Source organism: Zonotrichia leucophrys, chromosome 1 (assembly GCF_028769735.1).
Source record: "Zonotrichia leucophrys gambelii isolate GWCS_2022_RI chromosome 1, RI_Zleu_2.0, whole genome shotgun sequence".
In the NCBI taxonomy this organism is placed as follows: Eukaryota; Metazoa; Chordata; class Aves; order Passeriformes; family Passerellidae; genus Zonotrichia; species Zonotrichia leucophrys.
This window is the reverse complement of record NC_088169.1, coordinates 28,186,289-28,213,761: the sequence shown is the minus strand read 5'-3', so window position 1 is coordinate 28,213,761 and position 27,473 is coordinate 28,186,289. Positions and strand designations below refer to the sequence as shown.

Genomic DNA, 27,473 nt, shown 5'->3' with positions numbered 1-27,473 from the left:
TTTATAAAGAGATTTTCCTCTTTTTAATCCACGAGACCCCCGGCGCAGCCTCAGCACTCGGCGCACCGTCGGCACCGCGGGGCAAGAGCCGATCCTTCCTTCCTTCGCTCCTTCCAGCGGGAGAGCCCCGGGCGGGGACAAAGCCCCGGCGGCTCGGCCCCGACACCGCCCCGCGGGATGGGCGGCCGTGCCCCGCGGGCTGCGGGGCAGCGCGGCGCCGGAGCGCAGGTGGGCGGCGGGCGGCGGGGGCAGGCGGGCGGCGGACGGGGGCTGAGGGGCTCCTCTCCCGGCCCGACGGCGCTCCGGGCGGGCGAACGAGCGGGCGCTGCTGCCGCTGTGGGCGCGGGGCGGGGGCGCGGCCGCGCAAGGCGCTCGGCGGAGCCCCCGGAGCCCGCGGAGCCGCGGAGGTAGGGCTGGCTCGGGCGGCTGCCCCGCCGCGGAGCCGTCGGGAGGAGCGCGGACGGGGCTCGCCGGCGCGGCGGTGCCAGAGCGAGCGCGGAGCGGCGGGGCCGGCGTGGCCGGCGTGGGGAGGGGGCTCCGGGAGAGGCTGGGTACGGACGGGGCTGCCGCTGTCCGCGCCGCTCGGTTGTTTTCCCCCGCGGTAGTTCGTATGCTTCAACATTTCTGCCTTCCGACAGCTTGTAAGCTTTCCTTTTGCTTCCCGTATTGTGAGAGAACAGATTCATGCGTTTCATGCTGGACAATTAAATGTTGCAAAAAAGAAATCGCAGACTTTAAAGTACGGGAGATGTTACAAGGAGGACCAGACTCAGCATTCCAATACAAACACTTAAAAGATGTGTTTTGCTGTTGTAGCTATTACTTATACGTAGTTCTAGTATTACTTAAAGCAATTTCGTCTTCAAAATAGAGATTTTTGTAATAGTCCGCATGCCCAAGATTTTTTCTTGTACCAAACTAGTCTGTGACTGAAAAGTTCCCAGACATTGAGAACTTGGTGATACCAAAATAATTCAGTGCTCAATAACTGATTTCTAAGGGTAGTTTAGCTTTCAGCCACGTCATTCATTCCCTTTTGTGTTCAGATTGTAACCACTGGTTGTTGCTCCACTGGCGTTTTAATCGGCATGTGACATTAATCTCAGTTACATCTGAAATTCTCATTTCATAAATTCACCAGAATAGTCTCTTTAAAAACCATCTGAGGGTTTTTGTACACTGATTCTAAAAAGCAGGCATGCTAAAAGCAGACCTATTATTGCATTCTCTCCAGAGGTCTTAATGAAATAGCTATAAAAGAAACAGTTGGGACTTCAACATGGCTTTCCATGTGGAGGGGCTGGTGGCCATAGTTGTCTTCTACCTGGCAATCCTGGCAGTAGGGATATGGGCTGCTTGGAAAACCAAGAACACCGGCAGCGAAGGAGATCGCAGCGAAGCCATTATCGTCGGTGGAAGAGATATTGGTTTGCTAGTTGGTGGATTTACAATGACAGGTATGTAAAAAAACACCTTACTGTTTCCTAGTCAGTGTAAAACTTGTCAGTTTTCCATCTGAATGAATTGCAATCTGCATGTTGAGTAATGCAAAGTGAGGAAAATAGATATACTTTTTTATCCAATTGTTTAATGGACGGCCAAATGTTGCATCTGTATAGAAACAACAAATATTTGTAAATCTTACAGAAAGAATATATTTTAACTAGTTTACATAAATTTTCATATCATATTCATCTGTAGATCAGATATGTTTGGGACAAAAGTATGGAATTAATATAGATTAATTAAAAAGTCTTAAAATAATTGTTATAGTTTTTAAAACCATCCATATTTGTGTGTTATTGGGTATGTTTAATCTGAGTAAAACAAAGTTTATAGGGAAAATGATTGTTGGGAAGGGGAGGGTGTACAACAATTTTCTAAAAGAAAATTGACATAACTCCAGACTTGTAACTGTACAGATTTCAGTAAACTTATTTTGTGGATTCTTTTAGCTTCTTTTTCAGCAACTGGACAAAATAATGCTTTACTCTCAATAGTAGTATGAGTAAGAAAAGGCTGGGTGAAGGAAGAGTTCTTAACTGATTTTGTAAACAGTGTTCTCTGACTCCCAGAGCCAGTCAAACCAGCCGTCTTGCCTGGGTAAATAAGATATTCACAATACTGTCCAAAATCTTGAAACTTATATTATGGTATTGGAACAAAAATGCATTATAGGAAGAGTGAATTTTCCCACCATTATATTAAGGCAAATTAGTGTTTAGGCATGGATGGGGTTTTTTTATTCTTAATTTAATCTAAATCCTATTCAGGCAAAGCCCTTTCAATTGTCAAATTGAATTTATCTGACTATATTTATGTTTTGCTGTTTTGCCCTGCTCTGCTTTCACAATTATCTAATAAGGAAGAGCCAAGTAAAACTTGGGCCAAAAATCTGCATGCTTTATTTGAGATAACTTCACATTCTTTTGCAGGGGCATTTTGCTCATTCGAAGACTGAATGTTTAGATATTGAGTAAATATGTTTGTAAAAGTTAATAAAGTTTGAATGCAGTCAGATGTTCTACTTTTTGCACTATGCTGTAATTTACCATATCATTCATCCATCAGCTACTGGTGCATGAGGTATGACGAGAGTCTGCTCATAGTGAGAGCTGGTTAGACTGCTTTCTGCTGAATGAAATGTTTTCAAGGGCACTGAAAACAGAATATTTTGCAGAAATATTGGTTGCCACAAAACAATAAACATTAAACCAGGGGAGTCAAGATAAAAAAGCATTTCCCACAGAAGTGGCTACAACTAATGGCTTTGCATGTAGAAGATACATGTTCTGGTCTCCTTCATCCTATTTTGCAGGAATATTTTGTGTAACAGTGAAGCACAGATGAGACCTGAACTGGGATTTCCCGTATCTCAGGCATGTTCTGTAGCCACCACAATTCACACCCGCACACATTCATCCTGTGTTGTGCAAGCTCTAGAGATGGCGCAGTGTCTCATCTTTGCAGCAGAATATCAGACTGATCCCAAAGCCTTTGGGGAGCTCAAACTATCACAGATTTTATACTCTCAAGGCTGACACTCTTTTTCCCCTGTGCCTTCCTTCAATCTGGCAATTAAAGCTGGATATGGCAACTAACCTACCTTTCAGTTGTAGTGAACCACGGCTGGTGCATAAAGTGAGATCTGGGCACAAATCTGCCGAGCCAGGGGTTCGTCCGAGCTTTGTCTCGGTGAGGGTGTTTGGGGCACTCGATTTCTAAAGTCATAACAAAACAATTATGAAAGTAAACTGATGAAAATCGACAAAAATTTTTGCAGGTTGATAATTTTTACAAAAGGGACATACATTTCAAGTGCATACCTGCTTTTTAAAAAATGGTTGGTGCTGATTTTGCACCTCGCAACCCTGACTATTCGCAATACATGACTATTCCAACATCATCTTTATGTTTTCCAGGTTTAATTGTCTAAATATAAATTAGAAAGCAAAGCCTACCCCACAACAGGAAAACAAGAATTATTTTAAACATTTCCAGAAAGGATATTGGTTTTCTGTACATGAAGCACTTTGGGTTATGAGATAAGGCCTTATTCTCTCTTTTTTGCCTGCAACAAAGGCTGCAATGTTACACAGGTATTGGCCATGAAAGTGGTAGAAGTTTCTAGGGTTACTTAGTGGAGAGGACGACAGCACTGAGCCTATAAATTTGAAATAAAATTCAGAATATAAGCACCAAAGTCAATATTACAGAGTAATTATAGCTGATTTTCTAAACAGCATTGAAAAATCTTAGAGCACTACCTATGAATAACAGCTGTGGATATTTTTGGATATATGCTGTGATCCTGAAGGAGAAAAAGCTGTATCAACCAGCTACTGAAATGCTGAACACAAAGCCTGTTGAAGGTTGAGTGTGTCTGCAAATAAGAAAACAGAAGGAGTGAAAAGGTTGAATTGTGGATGGATCACAGCAGCTTATATTAAAATGAAATAACATTGTACCACAGTAGACGCATTTAATCTGTGTATAATTTTTTACATAATTATAGATAAAATGTTGCATTAAATACTACCATTCCTTATTTTTGTGACTTTTTTTTTTTTTAAGACGTGATATCTACAACAAAATTTAATCTAATTTGATTTTAGTGACTGAGTTTAAACCTCAAAGGAAATAGTTGAGATTACATAACTAAATGCTCACAAACATGACCCAAAAGGTAATAATCTATTGATGTAATTTTTGCATTTTAATTGGATAGACCTACATAACCCTTCTACATGTAAAAAAAATATTACACAATTCTATTTTATTCTAATCTTTGGATCAGAATTTTCATTTTACATAACTTGATGAATTTATTAAATAATTTGAGTGCTCAGACAAGGAATTCTTCTGAAGAAATGCCAAAAATTTGGTTTCCTAGTATATATCACTATATATCAAGAACTCAGAGATCAACTTCTGTGTGTCTCACAGGAACTACAAGAAAAATTGCACTCCTTACCCTCAGTATTTGTTGGATCCTTTTTTACAGTGCATGTTTTAAATGGATGTTGGTATTTGCTGCATTTTTTGTTCTTCAGACGGCAGGCAAAGAGAAGATTAAAGTAGATTACCACATGAATGCTTCCATAGATTATTAAATATTGTATTCCTTTTGGCTGATTTAGGTAAAAACAAAAAGAATTTCACCAAAAATAATGGTATTAAACTAACTTTAAATTGTGGCTTACCAAATGAGGATCAGAAAATTAATATCTAAGGTTGAAATCCCATCCTATCTTATCCCTTTATAATTCTAATGTATTTACCTGTGTCAGTGTACGTGCTGACTATCCATTCATCCCCTCAGAAAAAGACATATAACACCTTCCTAGAGCTCTGTGGTCCTTGCCAGGTGTTCCAGAACAGTCATGTGCACAGAAAAATTGATTAGGAGCAATTTTTCAAACTCCAATCCAGAAATCAAGAAATAAAATTAAAAATAAGGGCTAAATCCTTCATGCCACCTTGCACAGCAATATCTGTCTGCTGGGCAGACAGTGGAAGGTAATGACCCCTACAACATCACACAGAAGGGAATTGATTTGATCTCCTCCAGAAGAAAATAAGGGAGCTAGGCATGGCACCAAGTGCCCCTCGGGGAATATCTGACATCTCTGTAGCAACTGTTGGCAAATCAGTGCTGGAGCTGGAAGCCCCATTCACCACAGCTGCAGCAATATTGGACATCTGCCCCTGACTGTGGGATATTATTCCCACCTGTAACCAAGTGTATAATTAATGTAGAATTCATGCTTAGGCATTTTCTAGGGAAAGAGGCAAATAAGCTTCCCTTTGTAAATATTTACTTTTTGATATTGGATACAGGTGCTTATTCCACAAGATTATGCTGCTTGAGACACAATAAGCAACACACATCCCAGGTAGTCACGGATTTTTCCATAGAGCATGGGGTCCATATTGGAACCAGTGCTATTCAGCAGCTTTGTCAGGCCCATGGACAAGGGGATTGAGGGCACTCTCAAGCAAGGTTGCAGATGACACCAGGATGAGTGCTGTGGTTGATACTCTAGAGGGAAGGGATCTCGTACAAAGGTACCTGGCTCAGTGAAAGAGGGCAAGTGTAAGATCCTCCACCTGGATCTGGGCAAACCCAAACATGGATGCAGGATGGGTGATGAGTGGATTAAGAGCAGCCCTGTTAAGAAAAATTTAGAATCACAGAATTGTGGAATCATCAGGATTAGAAGAGACCTTCGAGACCATCAAGTCCAGCTGTCAAGCCAGCATTACCACTGTAGCCCCTAAACCACATCACTCAATGCCAGATCCAGACCCCCCCATAACACCGCCAGGGACAGTAACTCCACCACCTCCCCAGGAAAGATATTCCAATGCCTGACCATCCTGACGGTCAAAACTGTTTTTCTAACATCTAATCTGAATCTCACCTGCCTCAGTTTAAGACTGTTTTCTCTTGTGCTTTTACTGCAGGCATGGTAGAAGAGACGGGCCCCACATCACTACATCCTCCTACCAGGCAGTTGTAGAAAGTGATGAGGTCCTACTCTTCTCAAGACTAAACATACCCAGCTGCCTCAGTTGTTCCTCATCAGACATCTTTTCTAGACCATTCACAAGCCCTGTCACCCTTTGCTGGACACACTGCAGCATCAATTCCTTTTTAAAGTGAGGGGCCCAGAACTGGGCACAGCACTAGAGGTGCCAAGTACAAGGGGATAATGTCCTTCCTGCTCCTGCTGGCTGACTATTGCAGATGCAGGCCAGGCTGCCACTGGCCTTCTTGGCCACCTGGGCACACATTTTCTCATGTTCATCTGCTGTTGATCAGCATCCCCAGGTCCTTTTCTGCTGGACTATTTTCCAGACACTGTCCCCAGCCCGTAGCACTGCCTGGGGTTGTTGTAACCAAAGCCTAAGACTGAGCACTTGGTCTTGTTGAACCTCAAGCAGTTGGCCTCAGCCAATCTCTCCAGCCTGTCCATATCTTACACTACTGCAGATCAACACTGACACAACTTTGTGTGATCTGCAAATTTGCTAATGGTAGATTTAGTGCCCTCATCCAGATAATCAGTAAAGATATTAAACAGGACTGGGCCCAACACTGATCTCTGGGACAGGCTGGGAGAGTTGGGGTTGTTTAGCCTGGAGAGGAGAAAGATCTGTGCAGACCTGATAGCAGCCTTACAGTACCTAAAGGAAACTTATAGAAAAGATGAGGATCAGGGCATGTAGTGAAAGAATGAGATGCAGAAGTAGGGAATTGAAGGGTAGATTTAGATTATATATTAGGAAGAAATTCTTTACTGTGAGGATGGTGATGCACTGGAACAGGTTGCCCAGAGATGATGTGGTTGCCCATCCCTGGAATTGTTTAAGGATGAGTTTGACAGAGCTTTGAGCAACCTCGTCTAGTAGGTGCCATCCCTGCCCATCACAGAGGGATTAGAAATAGAAGATTTTTACGGTCCCTTTCAATCCAAACAATTCCATAATTCTAGAAATCCGATAAACAAAGTATCATATTCCCCTCTATCTAAATTCACACTGTAAAGAGTCACAAAATCCCAAATGTTTGACAACTTTTTATGTAGATTATGTATCCTTGCTCTTCTTGTTAAGAATCAGCCTTAACCCATCTTCCCCATGTAGCCCCATGTGGTCATCACTCACCCCTTATCTCTGTAGTACACAATAGTTTTGATAACCAAAATTCTGCTCGTAACAGGTCTCCTTGGGTCACTTCTTTTTTTGCAGCCTCTCTCTGCATGCACACCCTCATGAAAGTCCATTATACCATTTCCAACAACAGAATGGTTCATTCCTGTGCTTCAAATTGCTGAAAGGGGGACAATTGTAATTCTCTGGCTGCTGGAGATCTTTGATTCTAAAGCCATAGTGAAATTCAGCAAAATAACCTCTAGTAGTACTTAAGAGATATCACAGCCAAGCAGAAAAGAGTAGTTATTTAGCTCTTAATAAAATTTCTTAAAGAATTTTATTAAATTTTCTTAATTTGTTTTTCTTTCCAATTGTTTGTCTTAAACACAAAATCAAGTTTGCTTGCACAATGGTGGATGATGGGAAAATTCTGAGGAATGTTTAAGAAAAATACATTTCCAACTATTGTGACTTTTTACACAGAAACCCTAACCATTCTTACATGAAAAAGTAAAGCGTTCTGACACAAACCAAAACATCATTACAAAAGTCTAGGACTGTCTGGTCCTGTTGAAACTGCAGACCTGGATTTCTAAAACTTGCTCATTATACATCAGAGATAATAAAATTTTTTTTGCATGGAATCTGCAAACAGGAAGAGATGAACTTTATTACTTGATTTGTTATGAAATATTTTTGCAGATGTAATCACAACACATTTATGTGTTGGAGTTTTTCTCTCATATATACTGTTGATCCCAAATTCTCAAATGTAGAAACTTCCCTTAAAGGCAGAGAATAAACTCATTAAGTGTCAGAGGTCGGAATATTAAAAATACTGCTTTTTGGAGAGAGAGATAAAATCAGAAATATTGGAGATAGCACATATCCTTTATTGACTATGGCTCAAGGAAAAATAAAATAAATGAATTAAAGTTTAGAGTTTAGAACTTTTATGGTGACAAAAAAAGCACCACAACTCTGTATAGAAATATTTTGAGAACTCCGAGTTTATTAGTATGCTTCATGAAACAACAAAAATTTAACAAGGTTTAAAAGGCTTTTTTTTATTAAGGTCGTGGTAAATACTGTGTTCATCAAACTTTTCCTAATTTACATGTCCTACTTTAGACTCCCTCTTATACGTCTCCTTTGTTTGTACTAACACAAACAAAATCGTAATAGTAAATAAATAGTGGGGGACTCAGCCCTCACATCATCACTGACTATATAGAGACTTAGACACTTTGATGATTGCCTCAGTCCTTTTGACTTCTTTTTTCATATGCTTAGGCTGTAAATTCAAATTAGGGCTGCCTTTAATAAAAGGATGCATGCCTGGCACTGGTATTGTTGATATAATAAAAAATAGCCATATCCTACATAGTGTTGATTTTATTGTACAGTGTGTGATCTTTTCTTTCTTTGTGGACATTAAAGACTTTTCCATCTCTTCCTTTTCAGCCACATGGGTTGGAGGAGGTTACATCAATGGGACAGCAGAAGCTGTGTATGTCCCAGACTATGGTCTAGCTTGGGCTCAGGCTCCTATTGGATATTCCCTTAGCCTGGTTTTAGGTAAGCAAATACTAAAACTAATAGACCCTCATTTTAAAGAGTTCTGATGTCTGGTTCATTCTTTAAAATAAAAAACTATGGTCCCATAAAAGGTTGCTGAGTTAAACTGGATCCCTTCTTCTGGTACATTTGGCCGTTGAAACAAAATAAAACAAGACAAAAAACAAGTGTAAATAGTTTGATATCTCAAGTGTCCCAAATTGCTTGCCAAGACCTATTTGATTATTACAACCATATTCTTTGGGGGCAGTAGAGGGGGGAAGCAATGTGTTTAAATTGCAATACCAAGTTTTATATATTCAAGTTTTCATTAATTGCCTATATGCTCTGAAACAGGACCCAGGTGCCCAGGTGTCAGTACACCTATAAATCTCGAAATTAAACAACTATCCTTTTGGGTTAGGAAAGTGCTTATACTTTATAGATGCCCACCAAGAATCTAGGTAACCTTTCTGATTTTGTGTAGGAAGTATGTAGAACATATTTCCTCAGACTAGAAACTATTTTCTTAAAACTGAAACATGCAATCTCTTAAATGTACAAAACTCTAAATCACATGTCAGAATGCTAATGCAAAATCCTGATATATGCAGGGACAGAGTGTAAAATACAGACAGCATTATAAATTCTAATGCTGAAATAATGATGCAACTGTTTAAAAAGGATGTTGTTTCAGAAAAAAAAGATCCTGTGTTTTTCATATTTCCTTAACGTGACTGATGTACTCACTTTCCTAATATAACTTGACTTCTCAGTCTATTCTGAGTCTATTCTCAGGGTCCTCCTACCTAATCTGTCCCTTTGTTTCCTTTGGATGCTTATCCAGATCCTCTTTCACATTTTATTTCTTCCTATACAACTTGTTTTTCTCCCTCTTTCTTTTTTCCCCTTAAAAATGTTTTCCAATGACCTGTCCTAGTTATCCTGACTTCCCAGGCAGAAACGTCCCCTGCTGCAGATGATGCTCCCAGGCACGGGCAGGCCAGCTCCAGCTCTTGCCACCCCTGAGAGCAGCTCTGTGTGCTGTAAGGAAAGCAGGGGCTGTGGATGTCTGCCTGGAGATGAGTTGGTGCCATTAGGAGGTCACAAGGGTCGCGATCCATCGGTGTCATTAGCTGGCTGTTGGGATGGAGTCACAAGCATCCTCCTGGCCCTCAGCTACAGTAGATATTTTTGCCCCCAACGAAGGAGGAATGAGGAGGAGGAGTCCATCTTATCAGAGGGCTAATTACTTACTTTATTATACTATATTGTTCTATACTATATTACATCTATATTACATTACATCTAAACTGAATCTGCCAAGCACTCAACTGCACTGCACTGCACGGAATCTTGTGACTGTCAGCCCACAGTCCTGACACACACACACCTGGATCCAATTGGCCAGTGAATCAAAACACACCAGAATCCAATTATCAGTTCCCTTCAGGTAAACAATCTTCCACGATGCATTCCATTTGTGAACAAACACAGGAGCAATGTATGAGATAAGAATTGTTTTTTCTTTCTCTGAGGTTCAGAGAATGTGAAACCCAGAAATATTCTTGGGAAGAATTGTGCCTTGCTTTTCTCTGTGAGGAGAAATGTGGTAACACTCAGCCTCTGCCGAATTGACACAAATTAACAATAGTGCAGAAGAGTTAGCCTCTCTGCTTCTTTTCAGCTGTTTAGAGATGCCCAGACTTGTTTTCCTGAAAATTATAATGGCCACTATAGAGAAAAGCAGTCTGTATATATAACCACATATCTCTCTGCAGAACACAGAGAAAGAATTTCTCTAGGCATGATCTGTACTTGAAAGCTTGAGGAGGGAAATTCTTTATCCTTTAAAAAAACACATAATCAAAATTTTAAATACAAGGCTGGGAAAAATATTTCTGCTTCAGACAGGAAGTATTTAAGATTAATTTAATCTCCCTGTTCGTTCTCCATACAATTTATTTTCCTTAGTTTTTCAAGTACTTTAGTTTTAAAAGTTTGATTACCTCCTATTTCCTTTGACAGGTGTTTGAACATACTAATAGATCATGTTTTTTCTTCTTTAATTGTCTTTTGCAATGATGGCATAACAAGTAGACTAGGAAAAGGATCCATTACCAAACCAAGAATCACAAAAAAAAAAAAAAAGCTGAAGGGTTTCTGCATCTACCTGCCTAAACAAAACATTCACATAAGCACTATAAATTGGGATGACAGTGAATGACCCAGCACCTTCTGTTCAGAGAACTTGATGAAATGAAGAAATATGAGTTATAAAAGGCAATACATAGGAATTTGGAAAACCTTCTGCGCAATATGATGAGTAAATGACATATCTTGTCATGAGGAACCTAATTAAGAGTTGCCAAATGCCATACAGTATATTTTACTGGGAACTGACAGGGTTTCCAGTTCGTAATTATACCTTATACAGCAGTTTTACTGTGGTGACTTGGTTATAGTCATGTGCAGATCTCAACTACACAGGTTTCCTTATAAAAGCTCTTTCAGCTTTCCTCTGATATGTCCTGGTTTTTCCCCAAGACAGAAAGAATTTGAGGAATGGAGGCCTTTGCACATTTATGTGCATATGCAGCCCATATACCAGCCAGGCAGAGCAGAATAATGATATATCAAAATTCCTGAACATACATAAGTGAAATAACTGTATGAGAAATATTAATAGAATCTGACACCAGCAGAACTCAGAAGACTTCTGACACATCCTGCAGGTGTAGTAAAGTTGTTTCAAACATGCATAATAAATCTGAATTATCCTGAAATAATCAGATTTGCTGTGTGTGCATTAAACCACATGTGAAATTCCATTTCTGATTCAGGAGTCTCAGACTGTTTTATTTTTAGAGTAGGAGTATGTGAAAATTCATGCTGGATTCCAGTCTAAGAATCAACAGGATTAGGTAGAAAAGCCATTCTCTTAGGCTAATCCAAAATTAGACAAAACTCTGACAGCATCCATAATGGGAGATTACATAAACAGAGCCAGAAAAAATAAGAAAAAGCCTTTTTTTAAATCATCAGAATATAGATACTAATGGAGTGTGTGTGTTTAAGTAATTCTGTAGACATACGTGAGTTTCCAGAGGATATTTTCACTGTACTTTTTACTTACAAACAAATAAATAAACAAATACTATTGATGACATTTTTGTACCCTTAACTGACAATGAGTCTTTTATCCCTTAATGGTAATGCATTTCTGAACTGCAGCTGGTGTCTTATGTGGCTTTTTCTTTGTAGGTGGCCTTTTTTTTGCAAAACCCATGCGATCCAAAGGCTATGTGACAATGTTGGACCCCTTTCAGCAGCTTTATGGAAAAAGGATGGGAGGGCTGCTGTTTATTCCAGCTTTAATGGGAGAAATGTTTTGGGCTGCTGCCATCTTCTCTGCCTTAGGTAAGGAATAAGCAGTATAAATATTAGTTTATTACAGGTAGAAATTATCAAGAATATCAGAAATGCATTAAAATTCTGGCTCCAAATGGTAACTATTTAAGGCAAGTGATTTAGACTGTGACATTTCTCAGACCCATGCTAACGAGCAAATAAATCCAGTAATGCTGCCCCTTTAATTATTTTGATAAGGGAAAGACATGCAAAGTATCTATTCATTTTCATATACCTTTAAGTTGTCCCTCTTCAAAGAGCATGAAAGGATTTAGGAGCAAATTTCTGTTCATAGTGAGGGTGACATAAGTGATTGCAAGGGCCCCTTTTGTGTCAAATCTGACCCAGCTTTTCTTTTACATCTCTGGGATGAGAGAAGCCAGTCAAAATTTCCCTTAATGATATGTAACAGCATTTCCAATGCATCTTAACAAAATAATCCTTTGAATATAGGAGATCTCCTTATACAGACCATTCCATAACACAAATAATAGAAATAAACCAGACGCTAATCAATAAATTGAAGAATTCTTCAATTCTAAATGGCTTTCTTCTTGACAAAATGAAGAAAATACTCAAGAAAGGATTTGGAGAATTAGTGAAACTATGACTCAATAGAAAATCACTCAACTACTCATCCAGTCCTGAAAAAATCAGCTTCCAGGGTTTTTAATTATATTTCAGGCCTGCATTTAGCAACCCCTTTAAGAATAGAGAAAGCCCTTGAGTTGAAGCACCAGTAATTGACTTTTACCAACTAATCATACTAATAATGCACATGCATGTGGTAATGCCTTCTAGCATAAGCTATTTTAAACAAAAATAAACTTTGAAGGTACTCTCCAACTGCGCTCTGATGAACTGCAAAGCAATGGGGAGCTTGTTTACCACCATTTCATCACAAAATCCTTAAAAGACTAAGAAAAAACTGCATGCTGAGGTGATAGGAGTTGAATAACTTGAAGAACACCCAGAGTATTTGCAATATTTTTGATTAAGGACAAGCCATTCTCTTTTATTTCAACACAAGTGATGTGAATACCTTTCTAGATTTATATAACAGCCAACAGTTAAAGACTGTCAATGATTATAAAGGTCAATGAAGATTTTAATTTTAACTATTCTGTGAGTAATCTAGTTCCTTTTTCACACCTCTCCTCACTGATGAATGTTTAATCCCAGTATTCTTCACTACTTGCTCTTCAGCAATACTCCTTCCTTGGCAGGGTTATAGATGGGAAACACTGATCATTAAGCTGTGGAAGAGGTCTGAGCTTTTCATTCTTGAGCACATGAACTTTGAAGGCTCATTGTGCAGCAAAAGCCACATCTATCAGCTCCCAGAAGTTCTTATATATCACACATCATGTTGTCTTCTAAGGCCAAAACTCTTCCAAACATGTGCTCCAGAATATCCATCTACAATAACTGCAAGCACTAAAAGTACTTGCAAGATGTTTCATTGAAATCATCCTAATTAGGAGGAGAGGAAATTCTTAAACATGATCTTAAAACATCACAATGGTTTTTAAATAGCTGGTACATCAAAGGAAAATGTATAACCATCCTGATAGCTGCTGGAGGGGCCAGGCAGGAGGACACAAGCTGTTCAGGAGGTTTCTTGAGTGCACTGGCAGCAACTTCTTGACACAAATGGTCAGGGAGCTGTTGTAGGGAGGTGGTGCTCTGTTGAACCTCTTACTTAGACACAAGGAAGAACAAGTCAGGGGTATAAAGGTCAAAGGCAGATTTGGCTGCAATATTCATGAGAGGGGGAGGTCATGGTCCTGAGAGGGGGGAACAAGGCAAACATCACAACTGCAACCACAGACTTTAGAAGAGTAGAGCTGGGCCTCTCTAGCATTCTGCTGGGAAGAATCCCATGGGAGACTGTCCTGGAGTACAGTAGAACTGGTTGATATTCAGGGATCACCTCCTCCATGCTCAAGAGCAGTTCATCCTTACAAAAGGGAAAATATGAACTGCTGTTGAATGGGATGGGGCACCCGGTGGTAAAAGACATGGAAAAGACTGATGTATTCAGTGCTTTTTCTGCTTAATTTTTTGCTGGCAAGATCAGTTTTTAAGAATCCCAGGACCCTGAGAAGCTTGGGAAAGTCCAGTGCAAGGAAGACTTGTTGGAAAAGAACCAAGTGAGGAAACTTTAAAATACATTGGACAGACACACATTCTTGGGACCTCAGGGGATGCATCCTGCAAGTGCTGTGGCAGCTGGCTGGTAGCATTGCAGGAACATTCTCAATATCCTTCTGGAGACTGTGGCAATCAGGGGTGGGCATAGCTGGATTTCACAGACAGAACAAGAGAGTGTACTCCTTACAGACCTTGAGCAACATAAGGAAGTGCTGGGACACTTCTCCATTTCCTAAGAACTTGCAAAATGACAGATGTTAAACTTAGACCAATAGGAGCATCTCTTTCCTATTCCCTTTAAAGGTGCAGAAAGGGTGTGCAGAATATACAGGGTAATTATTAATGCTGTTACTGTCAGTCCAGAACCGATATATGCAACTTGACAAAGGTGGGGTTCTCATCAGACATGCTGTGATACACACACTAACACACAGTGCTTTGCTTTTCCCCTTAGGTGCGACTATAAGTGTGATCATTGACATTAATGTCAATATTTCAGTCATTATTTCTGCCCTGATTGCCACTTTGTACACACTCGTGGGTGGAGTTTATTCTGTGGCCTACACCGATGTAGTTCAGCTCTTCTGCATCTTCCTGGGACTGGTAAGTTTGGCTTTTTTTGCCCTGTTTTGTCAAGGATTTGTCCTAAGCAGCTAGAAGGGCCAAGTGTGTCCTGGGGTGTACCAGGCACAGCATTGCTAACCGGCCAGACTCACAGAATGCTGACTTTAAAAGTCTGCATTTGCATCAATGTACAGCCTGTACTTGGGAAATAGTGCTGTCCAAGAGGCCTGATTCTTTGGCTATTTTCCAGCCAGTCCGGCAGTCCAACCACTCTTGCAATTTTCCTCTTGAGTATACATCTAACTCAGAATAGAACTGGTGCTGATTCCTTCCCTGTCAGTCTGCGACAATGGCAGGAGCCATCAGACATACAAAGCTGTTGGTAGAAAAATTCTGTCACTGGACCTGCAGAATTGATACTCTACTGCTTCTCTTTTCTGTGGTTGTCACCTACACAGCTTAGTTAACCTCCTGTTAACTTAGTTAACCTTCCTGGTTTTTCCCTCATTTCCCTCCACCACCCTTGGAGACCATAATGTAGGAAGTCTCACCAGATGTCTTGTCTGTTTTAGTGTGGAAATGAATGTCCCTCATCAGCTATCAGTGATATGCTAGTGGGTAGCCTTTTATTTTATTCTTTTCTTTAAGCCCCATATTGAAAAACATCAGTGTGACACTGATCTCAAGGGTGAAATCAAAGAAGTTGCTGGCTTTTTTTGCCAGTGGCAGTAACAGTCAAAGGTGTGCGGAGAACTGTGATATGCTAAAATAAATGGAGTGGCTCAAGATGAAGGAATCAAAGGAAACCTAGGAGGCCTGGTGTTCTTTCTCTGCTTTCAACAGAGTTCTTGTGCAGCTCTAGGAAAATTGCTTCAGCCATTGCTTACACAGGTGCTCACTAACCAGCTCTCTGTGTGTGCTTACTTTGTGGCATCTTGCTGTGAGGACTATAGCCTTTAAGTGATTTAATGGAAATGGTGCTAAATAGCCTGAAAAAGCAAATCCAAGTTCCAGCTGGCCACCTCAAATGAAAAGTTATTCCAGACTTTCTTCCCTCATATCTTTTCTCTTCATCTGAACAGTGGGGAAAATACTCTTTCCTTAACATAAATGTTAATATTTGTGAGATATTAAGTTTCTACAGATGGCATGCATTACAGAAATTCCCAAAACTGGAGATAAATCAAAGTACAGAAATTTTTTTTCCAGCGTGATCCACTCATGAACCACTAGAGAGCCTGATCCTGCAGGAATAACATAAAAATTAGTGTGAACCTGATGGGAGTGTGAGAAGAAAATAAAGGTTGTACAGAAGTTTTCTAAATTATTAGATCTATAGCTTTTTAGTGTTTTGTTTAATTCAGGTTGGGCTCTTTATGTAATTTCCCATTTGAAATAAACATCAGTAATGTAGTGCTGAAGAACCCATGTACTCAAGAGTGTCATCAGTGAGGCTGAAGAGTCAGTATCTCAATGGCCATGCTCTAGGGAGGCAGGTGTAGAACACACGGGACCCTCTCACATTAGATGTCACAGCAGAGGAGAGCACAGATGATTCAGTTATCCCAGCTTCTCCTCAGACTCAGGAGCAGCTTTTACTCCCACTGTCACAGAGCTTTGCTGCTCCTTCCTCTAATGGCTGGTGGTCCAGGAGAGAGCGTAAACAATGTATGAGGAGGTTAGGTAAAATAGAACAAAGTTGTATAAATGTGTATTTTCTTCTGCTTTTTCGGTTTCCATTTATTAACTCTTTGCTCACACTCTCAATGACACATGTGAGCTATCCACTACCAAGCCCTCTGGATTTCAGAAATGTTCCACCTGCACATAATCTGACATTTTGCAAATCATCTTGATAATTTGGTATTCAATCATATTCAAACAAGCAAGAATAAGAAAACTAGATGAGTGTTAATATTTAAATTTCACAGATTTAGAATATCTTCTTTAGACCTGAGCACATTGTTTCTCTTTGGTTCCAGTGGATCAGTGTCCCCTTTGCCATGTCCCATCCTGCAGTAACAGACATTGGGCTCACGGCTGTGCACCACGTGTACCAAGCACCTTGGCTTGGATCTATCAACTCCCTTGACATCTACACATGGTTGGACAATTTCTTTTTACTGGTAAGTGGTGATTTGTATGAAGGAGTAAAGCATTTAAGCACTCACACCATGTTACTGTGACAGCTGAAAATGATGGAGTCTAGTTAAGAGTTTCTATCAAGCTGAAAACTTTTACCCTCTTGACTCCTGCTTGATATTTCTGCACATTTGAATGATTTCAGTGACAGCATTGCCAGGAATGCAATTTAAATAACATCAGGCTGAAAGAGCTGACATGTTAAAATTAAATAAAAGTGTGCAGCTAATGCTTAACTGATGTAATTGTTGGCAGAGGAATTCATATATTGCAGAAGGCAATAAATACACTATACAAATGATTAAATATGCCTTTGGTATAGGGAAAGAAAAAGCTGCGAGAGATGGATGGCAGGATGGATAAATTCATACATGCACACATGCCAGAATGAACCATGGTCTTTCATTATTTAATACCTATATTACACATGGGATCAGTGGTTATTAAGTACTTTCCATTAGAGGATCTAGAAACACATGCTAACATTTTCCATTCTCAGTGTCCCTATGCAAATTTACACTGGTTTTATTATCATGTTTTATTTTGGGATTACATTTTCTGGCTTTTTTTCAAATCTTCACAGCCAAAAATCTTCAGAGTTTTTTTATAATTTGTCTATCAAAACATGTTATTTTATTCAGCATTCTCTCAGAGACCTAAAGTATGACATTAGCTCAAGTGGCTATATTCTCTCCTGTAAGCCTGAAGGTTTCATTTCTGCTGTTGACCAAATGAAAGTTCTGATATTGCCAAATTATGACACACTTTCTTTTCATCTTGTCTGTTTCATTATAGCTCAAGAAAGTTACACATTCTTGGAAAGCTTTGATAAAGGAACATTATTATCAAGGTGGCAAAGAAAAACAGTCATAAATAGCAAGTCGAAACCAGACTTGTCAGTGAAACATTAATTTAGTCCCTATGTGTGCATGAAGCTATATGAAACACCTGTATACACACTTTCTGGTCCAAATGCCTCCTGCCTCATTTAGTGTATAGAACTCGGTTATAAAATATGTTTGGCTTTTTTTCCGTGGTGTTTGAGACAGACACGTGGTTACTTAGTGGAGACTATTCAAATCCTGAATTGTTAGCACTTGAGTTTTCAACCTTTGGTAATGCTCTTTTGTGTCATATTTTGCAGAAATCATTTTAAGTCTAATCAGGATCTTCAGTTACATATCCAAATAAAAGAGAAGGGTTTTCACCATAAATCAAATCTTTTACTTTTTTTGCCTATGTCTTCTACCAACTTTTATTGGTATTGTATTTGCTTAAGGCAGTGGGAGAATAATTTTTCAGATTCCTGAATTCAGTGTATACAGAATTGTCTCACCTTCTTTAAATGACTAGACACATTCACAAAGGAAGATAAAATCTTGCTCTGATATCATGTCAGAGTCTAATCTAATTTTAGTGGAGCAGGATGAAAATATTTCTTTCCATGAAGTTTTATCAAGTCAAAAGACCTGGGGACTACAGAGACTATGAAAGTGCAAAGTGTTGATGCTAATTGTATAAAAAACAACTTGTCTAAAAAGAATGGGATTTGAGTGGACTTACACAGCTTTGACATTGCTTGTGAGAATGAAAGTTGCGGTTCTTACTGGCTGGCTGACATTCAGTAAATAAATTAAACAGTAGCAATATGGCTTTCAGCATTCAAGTGACCCTTGTGCATGTTCTCTGTATGATGATAGTAAAACAATTCAGCTATCTCCCAGTCACAGCATTCTGTTGTGTTTGCAGACATTAGGAGGAATTCCATGGCAAGCGTATTTCCAGAGAGTTCTTTCCTCATCTTCTGCCACATACGCTCAAGTCCTGTCATTCCTGGCTGCTTTTGGCTGTCTTGTGATGGCTATTCCTGCAGTGCTGATTGGAGCAATTGGAGCATCTACAGGTAAATGATTCAAAATCAGTAGTACAATAAATGTAAAATGAATAGTGCAACAAGTGTGTGAAAATAAATCTTGTGCTGGATATAGGTGACATATAGGTCAGATAACCAGGTGGCATCATTTTTCAACTCATGACTGCTTCAACAGAAGACTACACAGAAAAATAATGCTATAGAGTATTTCTCCCAAAGGAAATTGCTTCTACCACAGTGGATGAAATTAAATAATTTTGTAGATTCTAGATATCTACAGACACAATACTTTTATTCAATGTTTGTGTTAGATTCTGGTACTTTTATTTGGTTAGTACAGTAATAATGGGGAATGGCTGAGGGAGCTGTGGTTATTTAGCCTGGAGAAAAAGAGAATGAGGAAAGACATTTTGCTCTCTACAACTACCTGAAAGGGGGTTGTAGAAAGGTGCATCTCCCACATAACAAGCAACAGGACGAGAGGAAATTTCCTCAGGTTGCAGCAGGGGAGGTTTACAATGGATATTGGGGAAAAGGTGTTCACCAAAAGATTTGTCAAGCACTGGAACAGGCTGCTCAGGGAAGTGGTGGATTCTTCATCCTTGGAGCTATTTAAAATAGGTGTAGACGTGGCTCTTGGGAATGTTTATTGATGGGCTTGGCAGTGCTGGGCTAATGGTTCAACTCAATGATCATAAACGTGTTTTCCAAACTAAATCATTCTTTGATTTAACAGAAATTTCTTACCTTGACAAATATATACTTGCCAAGGCTTTGCTTGTCATAGTGAAAGTGATCCCCATCATAATGACTGTGTAGCTAAACTGCTAAAAATATTCTTTTAGAAATGTTTACATTGCTTTGAATCCTGTTTGTAATCTAAAAGAGTAGTTAAACACATCACAAAAAAACCACATGTATCTCAGACTTATTTTATTGAATAAAACTACATTTATGAGCAATTTAAAGTTTATTTTAAAGACAAGGAAAAATGCTGAGCAGAATTAAATCTGCCTAACAGAAACTGGTGTGACACTGCCTCTCTAAAATGCCATCGGTCTGGGCCTAGTAACAGTTTGTTGTTGAACATGCATGAAAATGTGGTAATATGAATAGCTTGCTACACATGAAGTCAAGAGGTGCTGTGGCTGCTAATGTCACTGATAACATACTGGTGTCCATATTGCAGCTTGGAACCAGACTGAATATGGTGTCCCTGACCCCAAGAGCAAAAAAGAAGCAGATATGATTTTACCAATCGTGCTGCAGTACCTTTGTCCAGTCTACATCTCGTTCTTTGGCCTGGGTGCTGTGTCTGCTGCTGTGATGTCCTCAGCTGACTCCTCAATTTTATCAGCAAGTTCTATGTTTGCTCGGAACATTTACCAGCTTGCCTTTCGGCAAAATGTGAGACAATGTTTTTTTTTTTTTTTACTTTTAGAGAAAATTTTAGCTGAGACCTTCCCTAGGTGATACACAGACTATAATTTCATAATGAAACACCTCTTTCATGTTCCTGCCTGTAACTAGAAAAAGAATTTAATTGCTAACAGTATGTTGAACAAACTGAAAAGCATAAAAATAATTATGGTTGTGACTGATGACAAAAGTGAAAAAGCTGGCTTGGGGAGGGCAGCTGTCAAGAGTTCTCATGGATATGCAACTTATCCAAAAAGCTAATAAGTGTTGCCACAAGTGTAAGTTCCGCTTAGATTTTTCACAAAATGAGACATTTTTCTAATCTTTCATTTATTGGGAAATCATTTGGCAATAGTCTAATGAGTTGGAGTTTTTCTTAGGAAACAGAGAAGAAGAAATTCTGATGCTAACAGTTTTTTTCTAGTTGTGATTCTATTTAAAAGTTATTTTTTACATTGCTGTTTTTTCTCTTTGACTCATCATCAAGCTTTTTGCTATGTCCAAAGAGTAATGGCTTTGGGAATGGCAACCATAACCCCTAGGGTTTTTTCTCTGAGCTTAAGATTGAGCTAGAGTTATTAGTTTGTAATTATTATTGAATTAATCATGCAAAGCTTTCTTTTACAATTCAGTATTTTATATTGACTGTGTGTAAGTGTAGGCATATATAGATATATGTATAGCCATGAAAAAACCACCTAACACTGCCCTTTTTTTGCAGGCTTCAGACAGGGAAATTGTGTGGGTCATCAGAATCACTGTTCTTCTGTTTGGAGCATCAGCAACAGCGATGGCACTGCTGGCTTCATCGGTGTACGGCCTCTGGTACCTCAGCTCTGACCTCATCTATATCATCATATTCCCCCAGCTCCTGTGTGTGTTATTTATCAAAGGAACCAACACCTACGGTGCCATTGCAGGATACCTGTTTGGCCTTGTCCTCAGAATAACGGGAGGAGAGCCATACCTCTACCTTCAGCCCTTGATCTTCTACCCTGGCTGGTATCAAGATGATAACAACCTCTATATCCAGCGATTCCCATTTAAAACACTTGCTATGCTCACCTCCTTCTTTACTAATGTCATAGTCTCCTACTTAGCCAAATACTTATTTGAAAGTGGGACTTTGCCACCAAAGCTGGACTTTCTTGATGCTGTTGTTGCCAGATACAGTAGAGAACACATGGACAAAGCAACTCTTGTAAAAAGTGACAATATTGTATTAAATGAACTTGCACCTGTGAATCCACGACACAGTCTAACTTTGAGCTCAACTTTCACCAACAAGGAAGCCTTCAACTACGTTGATTCAAGCCCAGAACTGTCCAACACTGAAGATAATTAAAAAATCTCATAGCCACAGGCAAAACAATGAGAAGCAGGATATTCTACAAAGAAGTATTTTATCAGAAGGAAAGCAAGAATTGGGAATAAAATGCCGCTGCACATTCTTTAAGTTGTTTCTAGGAGCAGGAGCATCTCATGGGAGGAACTCTTTTCTGCTGTTATCTAATATGTTGGATTAGATCACAGAGTGTTTACTAAAGTATACGTTCAATCCCATTCCTTCCATCCAGAGCTATATACTGTACCATTAAAAAAATATTTAAAATTTAAAAATATGTAGAAGAAAATGTGCAACAGTTCTTAGCTAGGATATCATATGAAGAGTTTATAATACAGTAAGTCTGAAATATTATCACTCAGCATTTTATTGGCATTAAGTGAAAATATATTGCCACAGCTATAAGTGATTTATTACTAAAGAGCTAGTTGCTTGAGCAAAGACAGATAGATAAATTCCCTGGGGTTTTGGCCTGGTAATTTTTTTCCTCATAAAGAAATTTAAATAATACAATCTAGTAATTTATTATTTGTATGAGACAGCAAAATGCACAAATAGTAATAAAGTCCTTTTAGGAGTGCTAAACATGATATATTAATTTTTAAAAGTTAAAATTAAATCACCAGTTTAAAATTATGTTATAGCTGATATAAGGCAACCTTAAGCAAAATATGTTAATCTGGGTGTTCTCTTTCTTTTTCTGTGGTTAGTGACTGCCACCAAAATTCTTAGAGCAATAACTGGAATTGAAATTCGGCTTGTGAAAAATGGCTCCTATAGAAAAACTCTAAAGAGAATTTTTCAGTGTTGGTTGAAGAAGACTTATCTTGACTTATCATCAAAATGAACACAAGCAAAGCAGTTCAACACCGAGCAACTTCACCAATGGAATAAATATTGAAAAGTAAAGAGAATCAAGAAGCTTTGAAAGAGAAATGAGAGGGGTTTCCTTGCAGAAAATTCTCAATTTTCACTTACTAAAAAAAGCTATTCTTAAAGATGCTGAAAAATCTTTTGGCTTGGTCATGCTGGAATTACTCTGAAAAATCCAAATTTTGCATAGAAAATAACATCTCCTCAAAAATTTCTCAAAAAACCAGGCTTGCTCTACAGCTTTCCACATCTCTAAGTGTTTGCCTCTGAAAGCAGCTTGGAGAGGAACTGAAAGGAATGCTGAACCCACAAACACAGAGAGAGGCACAGTGGTGTCCTCCACTAAGTGCCGGACTCCTCCTTTGATCCCTGCGCTCCTGGCCGTCCCAGTGAGCCTGCAGAGCAGCAGCACTGGCCAGGTGCAGACAAAACGTGGCTCACGAATGGCAATGCTGGCCAGAAGCAGCAAAGTGGGGAGATGAGGGCTCTGCTGACTGCCCAGGCCAGCAGGAACACGCAGTGCTGTCTCCACTTGCCCAGGGCCAGGATGATTGTGTCTGTCCCCATTGGTATGTGCCTTTCTCAGCGCGAGCTCCAGTAGCTACATTTCTCTACAATTAAGGGTTATGCTCCAATAATTCTTTTTAAAATCTGTGTATGACGCAAAATGTTCGGTTGAAATCCAGATATCCTCCTGTTGCTGGTCACCAGTGAAATTTCTTTTTTTAACACTCACAGCACGAGGAGTTATAAGGGAGGATAGGAGACGTAAGAATAGGTTTTGCTGCTAAAGGAAGAAGCCATCAACTTGTGCATTCAGTGTTGACATAAGCTTTCACAAGCTTTGAATACTTAGATATGTTTTGCTCCTTTTGTGGAGTCTTAACAGCATACATATATATTTAATATGTAGAGAAAATTCATTTCAGAGATGTTGATTTTTTTTTCTCCTTACACTGCATTTAAAAATAACATTGCAGCTCATTTCTGAATATGCACTGTGACCTGCAGTACTACTGTGCTTACCAATATGAAGTGTGCTCTGGGTGGAGGGAATCAAAACCAGGATATACAGTAAAAACTCAGAAGAGCCAGTATAGCAAAGAAATTAAAAACTCCTGTGAGATGAGTTAATAGACCACCCATGAAATTCAGGGTGCTGAGTATCACAAACCAAACATGAGCCCAGCAGTCTTAATTCCCCCATGAAGCACAGAAGGGAGATAAGGAAATAGACTTTGTAGAGGAAAGAGGGGAAGAACAGAGGCACTGCTGAATTATTCTTCATTTTCAGCCCAAATCCACTAGTCTGAATCCCTTCTTATGGGAAAATATCAAGTCACAGTTTTACCTGCTTACATAGCCAATGCCTTATGCTGCTGTTCCAAATTAAGTTAGAGGATCCCATTTTACAGTCACCTGTAGGCCTTCCTAAAAACCTTTCTCTTACCTCATTTTTGTCCAGAAATTGCTAGAATTTCACTGCAAGATGCTGCATAGTGACCAGATGCTTTGAATACAGCAACATTTCAATATTATTTATTTCAAAATGCCCAGTTATGGGAAGGGAAAAAAAGAAAAGAGAAGGGGATTGAGCTGGAATAATTTAAGAAATTTTGATTGAAAAATAAAATTATTTTTCTTTTGTATTCCATTGTTGCCATAAAAATGTAAATGGCTTTAAAATGCTCAAAAAAAGGTAGGTGAAAAATATAAGTGTTAGCCCAAAAATTTCAAACCAGACACTTTAAACATTATCAGAATATTTTGCACTTTCTATCCTATAGAAATTTTTTTAATTGATACTATTTTATGCAGTATTCCTGCTTAGATGGATTACAAAAGCCCAATCAAACAGCCCCATGCAAAGTCTGTTTACAGGTTTTATTGCCTTAGCTCAGCTGTCCTACCATTTAATTTGTACAGAGCTGTTCATATAACCAAAGGCCATATCTGTGATTGATAGCTGTGGGGGGAAAAAAAGAGCAAAAAACAAAAAACCAAAACAAACAAACAAACAAAAAAAACCTAGGTTACTTCCACAAGCAAAGTGCCAACAGGATGTGATTCTTTAAGCATATTTTATTTTCAGAGGAATTACAAGTTTTTCTCCCCTTTTGCAATTTGTGGACAGTAGTACTGTACAGTAAATTCGATTTATAATCAGTGAAGCAAACAGCTCATTTTCAGACACTGAGGTTATTGTTTCTGAGCCTACAATTTTAAGGTAAAATATTCATTATACAATCATACATTTTACTTTCATATTCTTCACCTTTGTGAATAACATTTATTTGACAGGGGGTTTTTTTCCTCCTTTGCATGAGATGTATTCATAAAATCAAGGTTGATAACATAGCTGACATGTCAAAAAAGTTATTTCTTCTCTACTTGTCCAAATGGGATGGTATACGTATTATAAACAAACCATACTTTTGTGAACCTGAACTGAATGTAAACATTAAGTGGATCAAATAAAGTCAGATTTAGTGTTTTATTTTCATATAGTACAAGAGTTTAGGAGTTCAAATAGAAGTGTCATAGGAAAAAACTGTTATTCATTTTCCTTCTGCCCAAGTGTATTGGTCAAGTTCCATGTGCAGTTAGTAAGTTATTGTAAGTCTGCTACTAATCAGGGCAGTATTTGTGGATGTAGTTAAAAAAAAAAGTATATTTTTGTCTGTGTCAGAAATGCTATATTAAGACTATACTTAACAAAGCAGATAGGAAGCATAATATAGATATCTATGTTTTAACTTCATTTGTATTGTATTCAATAACGTCCATGCATTTCAAGAAAACACTGTCTGGTTTTGGGTCTGCTTTGTCCATCTATTAAAAATAAAGACGTTTATTTTATTATCACTCAGCATCACCCGAGGTTCTGTCTCACAAGCACAGCCCCACAGAGATGAGGTGGTCCTGGCAAAATGAGATCTGGCCCACACCCTGGCCACCAGCATGGTCACAATGGCTACAGCCCTACCCCCAAACCTGGCTTCAGTGTTGGAAATAGAGCTCTCATTTCAGTAATGTCCCCCTTGTTCTCACAGTCACAAAGAAGAGAAGCCCCTGAGCTCCCGGATAATCTACATCCAGTGGGATTCCCTCCTGCAGGATCTTTGCTACGGATCTTTTATTTGGGGGTGCCACACTGGGACAGGGGCTGTGAGCTTGGTAAGGAGCACAAAATGCACTATGAGTCAGGAACTCCTGCACCCAGGGACTGCAGCTGTGATCCACTTCTGGGTGAACCCACTGGAGAATGGGTCTGATAGCTTTTCCCTTTGTAGAGGGACATGCAGTCATCCTGGGCATTGAATATAAGTATCATTATTTAGAAATACAAAAATTAGTGGATTGAAAACTAAATATGTGCTTTTATAGGCCTATTAAGAGTTTGATCATCACAGGAAAGATGCAAATGCATGGCTTTCCAAATGCTAATGGCATTGCCAAATAATGCCACATGCCAAATATGCAGAATATTTATCCCCTCAAATGCTTTGAAAAAATACATTAACAATACTGTCCACTCATGGATGTGGAAAATAAAGCACACTGGTTTGTTTTGCAGAGCACTGAGGTGTTCCCTTATAGAACAAGCACAGTCTGAGGTTTTCAAAGAGTGTTGAGCAGTGCAGACATTTCCCTGAGGCTGTAACGCTCTGGTCTCTTTTGCAATCAGTAGTTTAATTCCCACCTGCATCTTTGAAACACTGAAGCATGCTTTAACACAAGACCCCTGATATGCTGTAGCTTGTAACCTACAAAAAAAGCAAATCCATAATTCTACAGATTCAAAAAAAGGAAAAATCCTTAAGTAAGGTTGCACTGAAGGTTGCAATGGAAACATAATTGAAGGTTTCATCGCATTACATGGTAGGTAAAATGCCACATGCATGCCAGCTTTGGCCAAAAGCACAGCAAAACCCAGCCTAGGAAGCTCTACATTGGGATTTTGGGGCTTTTAACCTTCAGGAAGCTTTACCAGAAAGAGCATACTTCCCAGGGGTGAGTTTGCACCTGACTGGAGCACTGACCTTCAGCAACCAAGACTAGAAATACAGATGAAGAAAAACATCCATCTTGGTTGCAGGATGTGATCACATGTTGTGACTGAGAGAGACATGGTCTATGTGAACAAATGGTGTTCATAAATAAAAGGTAAAGTCAATGGAAATGAGGATATAGTCAGATATAAGGCTGTTATGCTACAGAATAAAACTGTGGAGAGCACAGGGGGAAGAAAAGTATTTCTGTGAATGAAAGAATTGATCAGGTTGGCTATATTCAATTGACTTAGGAAACTCTGTGAGGTCAAAAGGAAACAATGAAGTTGTTTGTGGACTAATGCAGGAAATGTGGGTAATGAGATGGAAGAACTAGAACTGCAAGCAAGATGCGGAAACCTCTCATGCAGAGTAGAGGAATGACGATAGAATGGCTCTCAAGATGGAAAAGGATTTGAAAAGACCATTTTCTGAGGTTATACAGGCCTAAAGAATTTAACATGAATGTGGAAAAACACACATTAGTATTTCAGTGAAAGAAATCCTACTTCAAACTGTATGATCTTGTAAACATTTGAAATGTGACAGAAACTGGGAAAGAAAGACTCTTGCAGTGCCCAAAAATTAGCAGGTTTAGTCCTGTGGGTATTAGATTTCTGCTTCAAACAGTCACAGCACAGAAGAACAGTGTTGGTATTTCAACTTTGTACTTAGTGCAAAACCATGTCATTGAAAAATATCTGGTGGTAGAAAATCACTTTCTATTGGAAGCTAAGAGTGATAAGATTATATACAAAGATTAATTAAAGGACATATTTAAGATGAAAATACATTAATAAAGTGGAAATACTCAATATTAATTATTAAAATATATTCATTAAAAGACATACGAGTATACAATACTATAGAGTAGATCTGCAATGGCAATTAGAAACAAATTCCTTATCATAAGATTGAATTTCTG

General features: G+C 39.0%; 1 protein-coding gene across 2 annotated transcripts; it reads left to right on the top strand.

The window, feature by feature from the left end:
• SLC5A7 (solute carrier family 5 member 7) lies at window positions 1–25,361 on the top strand. Of its 2 annotated transcripts, XR_010439712.1 has the most exons (10): window positions 1–228; window positions 1,235–1,457; window positions 8,623–8,736; window positions 11,980–12,135; window positions 14,735–14,883; window positions 16,827–16,970; window positions 18,736–18,889; window positions 20,049–20,266; window positions 21,000–21,960; window positions 22,334–25,361. XR_010439712.1 is itself a non-coding variant. In XM_064709998.1 (9 exons), the coding sequence occupies exons 2-9, from the start codon at window positions 1,280–1,282 to the stop codon at window positions 21,621–21,623; spliced, it is 1,737 nt and encodes a 578-aa protein (XP_064566068.1). In that variant the 5' UTR covers window positions 1–228; window positions 1,235–1,279; the 3' UTR covers window positions 21,624–25,361. The 2 variants fall into 2 exon arrangements, 1 of the variants encoding a protein (XP_064566068.1); XM_064709998.1 differs by having other exon boundaries at window positions 21,000–25,361.
• Window positions 25,362–27,473: the final 2,112 nt, after the last annotated feature.

Excerpts from the sequence above, each read along its gene's own strand:
- SLC5A7 (XM_064709998.1), top strand. The coding sequence starts at position 1,280 with ATGGCTTTCCATGTGGAGGGGCTGGTGGCCATAGTTGTCTTCTACCTG. Across the intron at positions 14,884-16,826 it reads TCTGCATCTTCCTGGGACTG|TGGATCAGTGTCCCCTTTGC; the intron begins GTAAGTTTGGCT and ends CTTTGGTTCCAG. Across the intron at positions 18,890-20,048 it reads AGCAATTGGAGCATCTACAG|CTTGGAACCAGACTGAATAT; the intron begins GTAAATGATTCA and ends TCCATATTGCAG.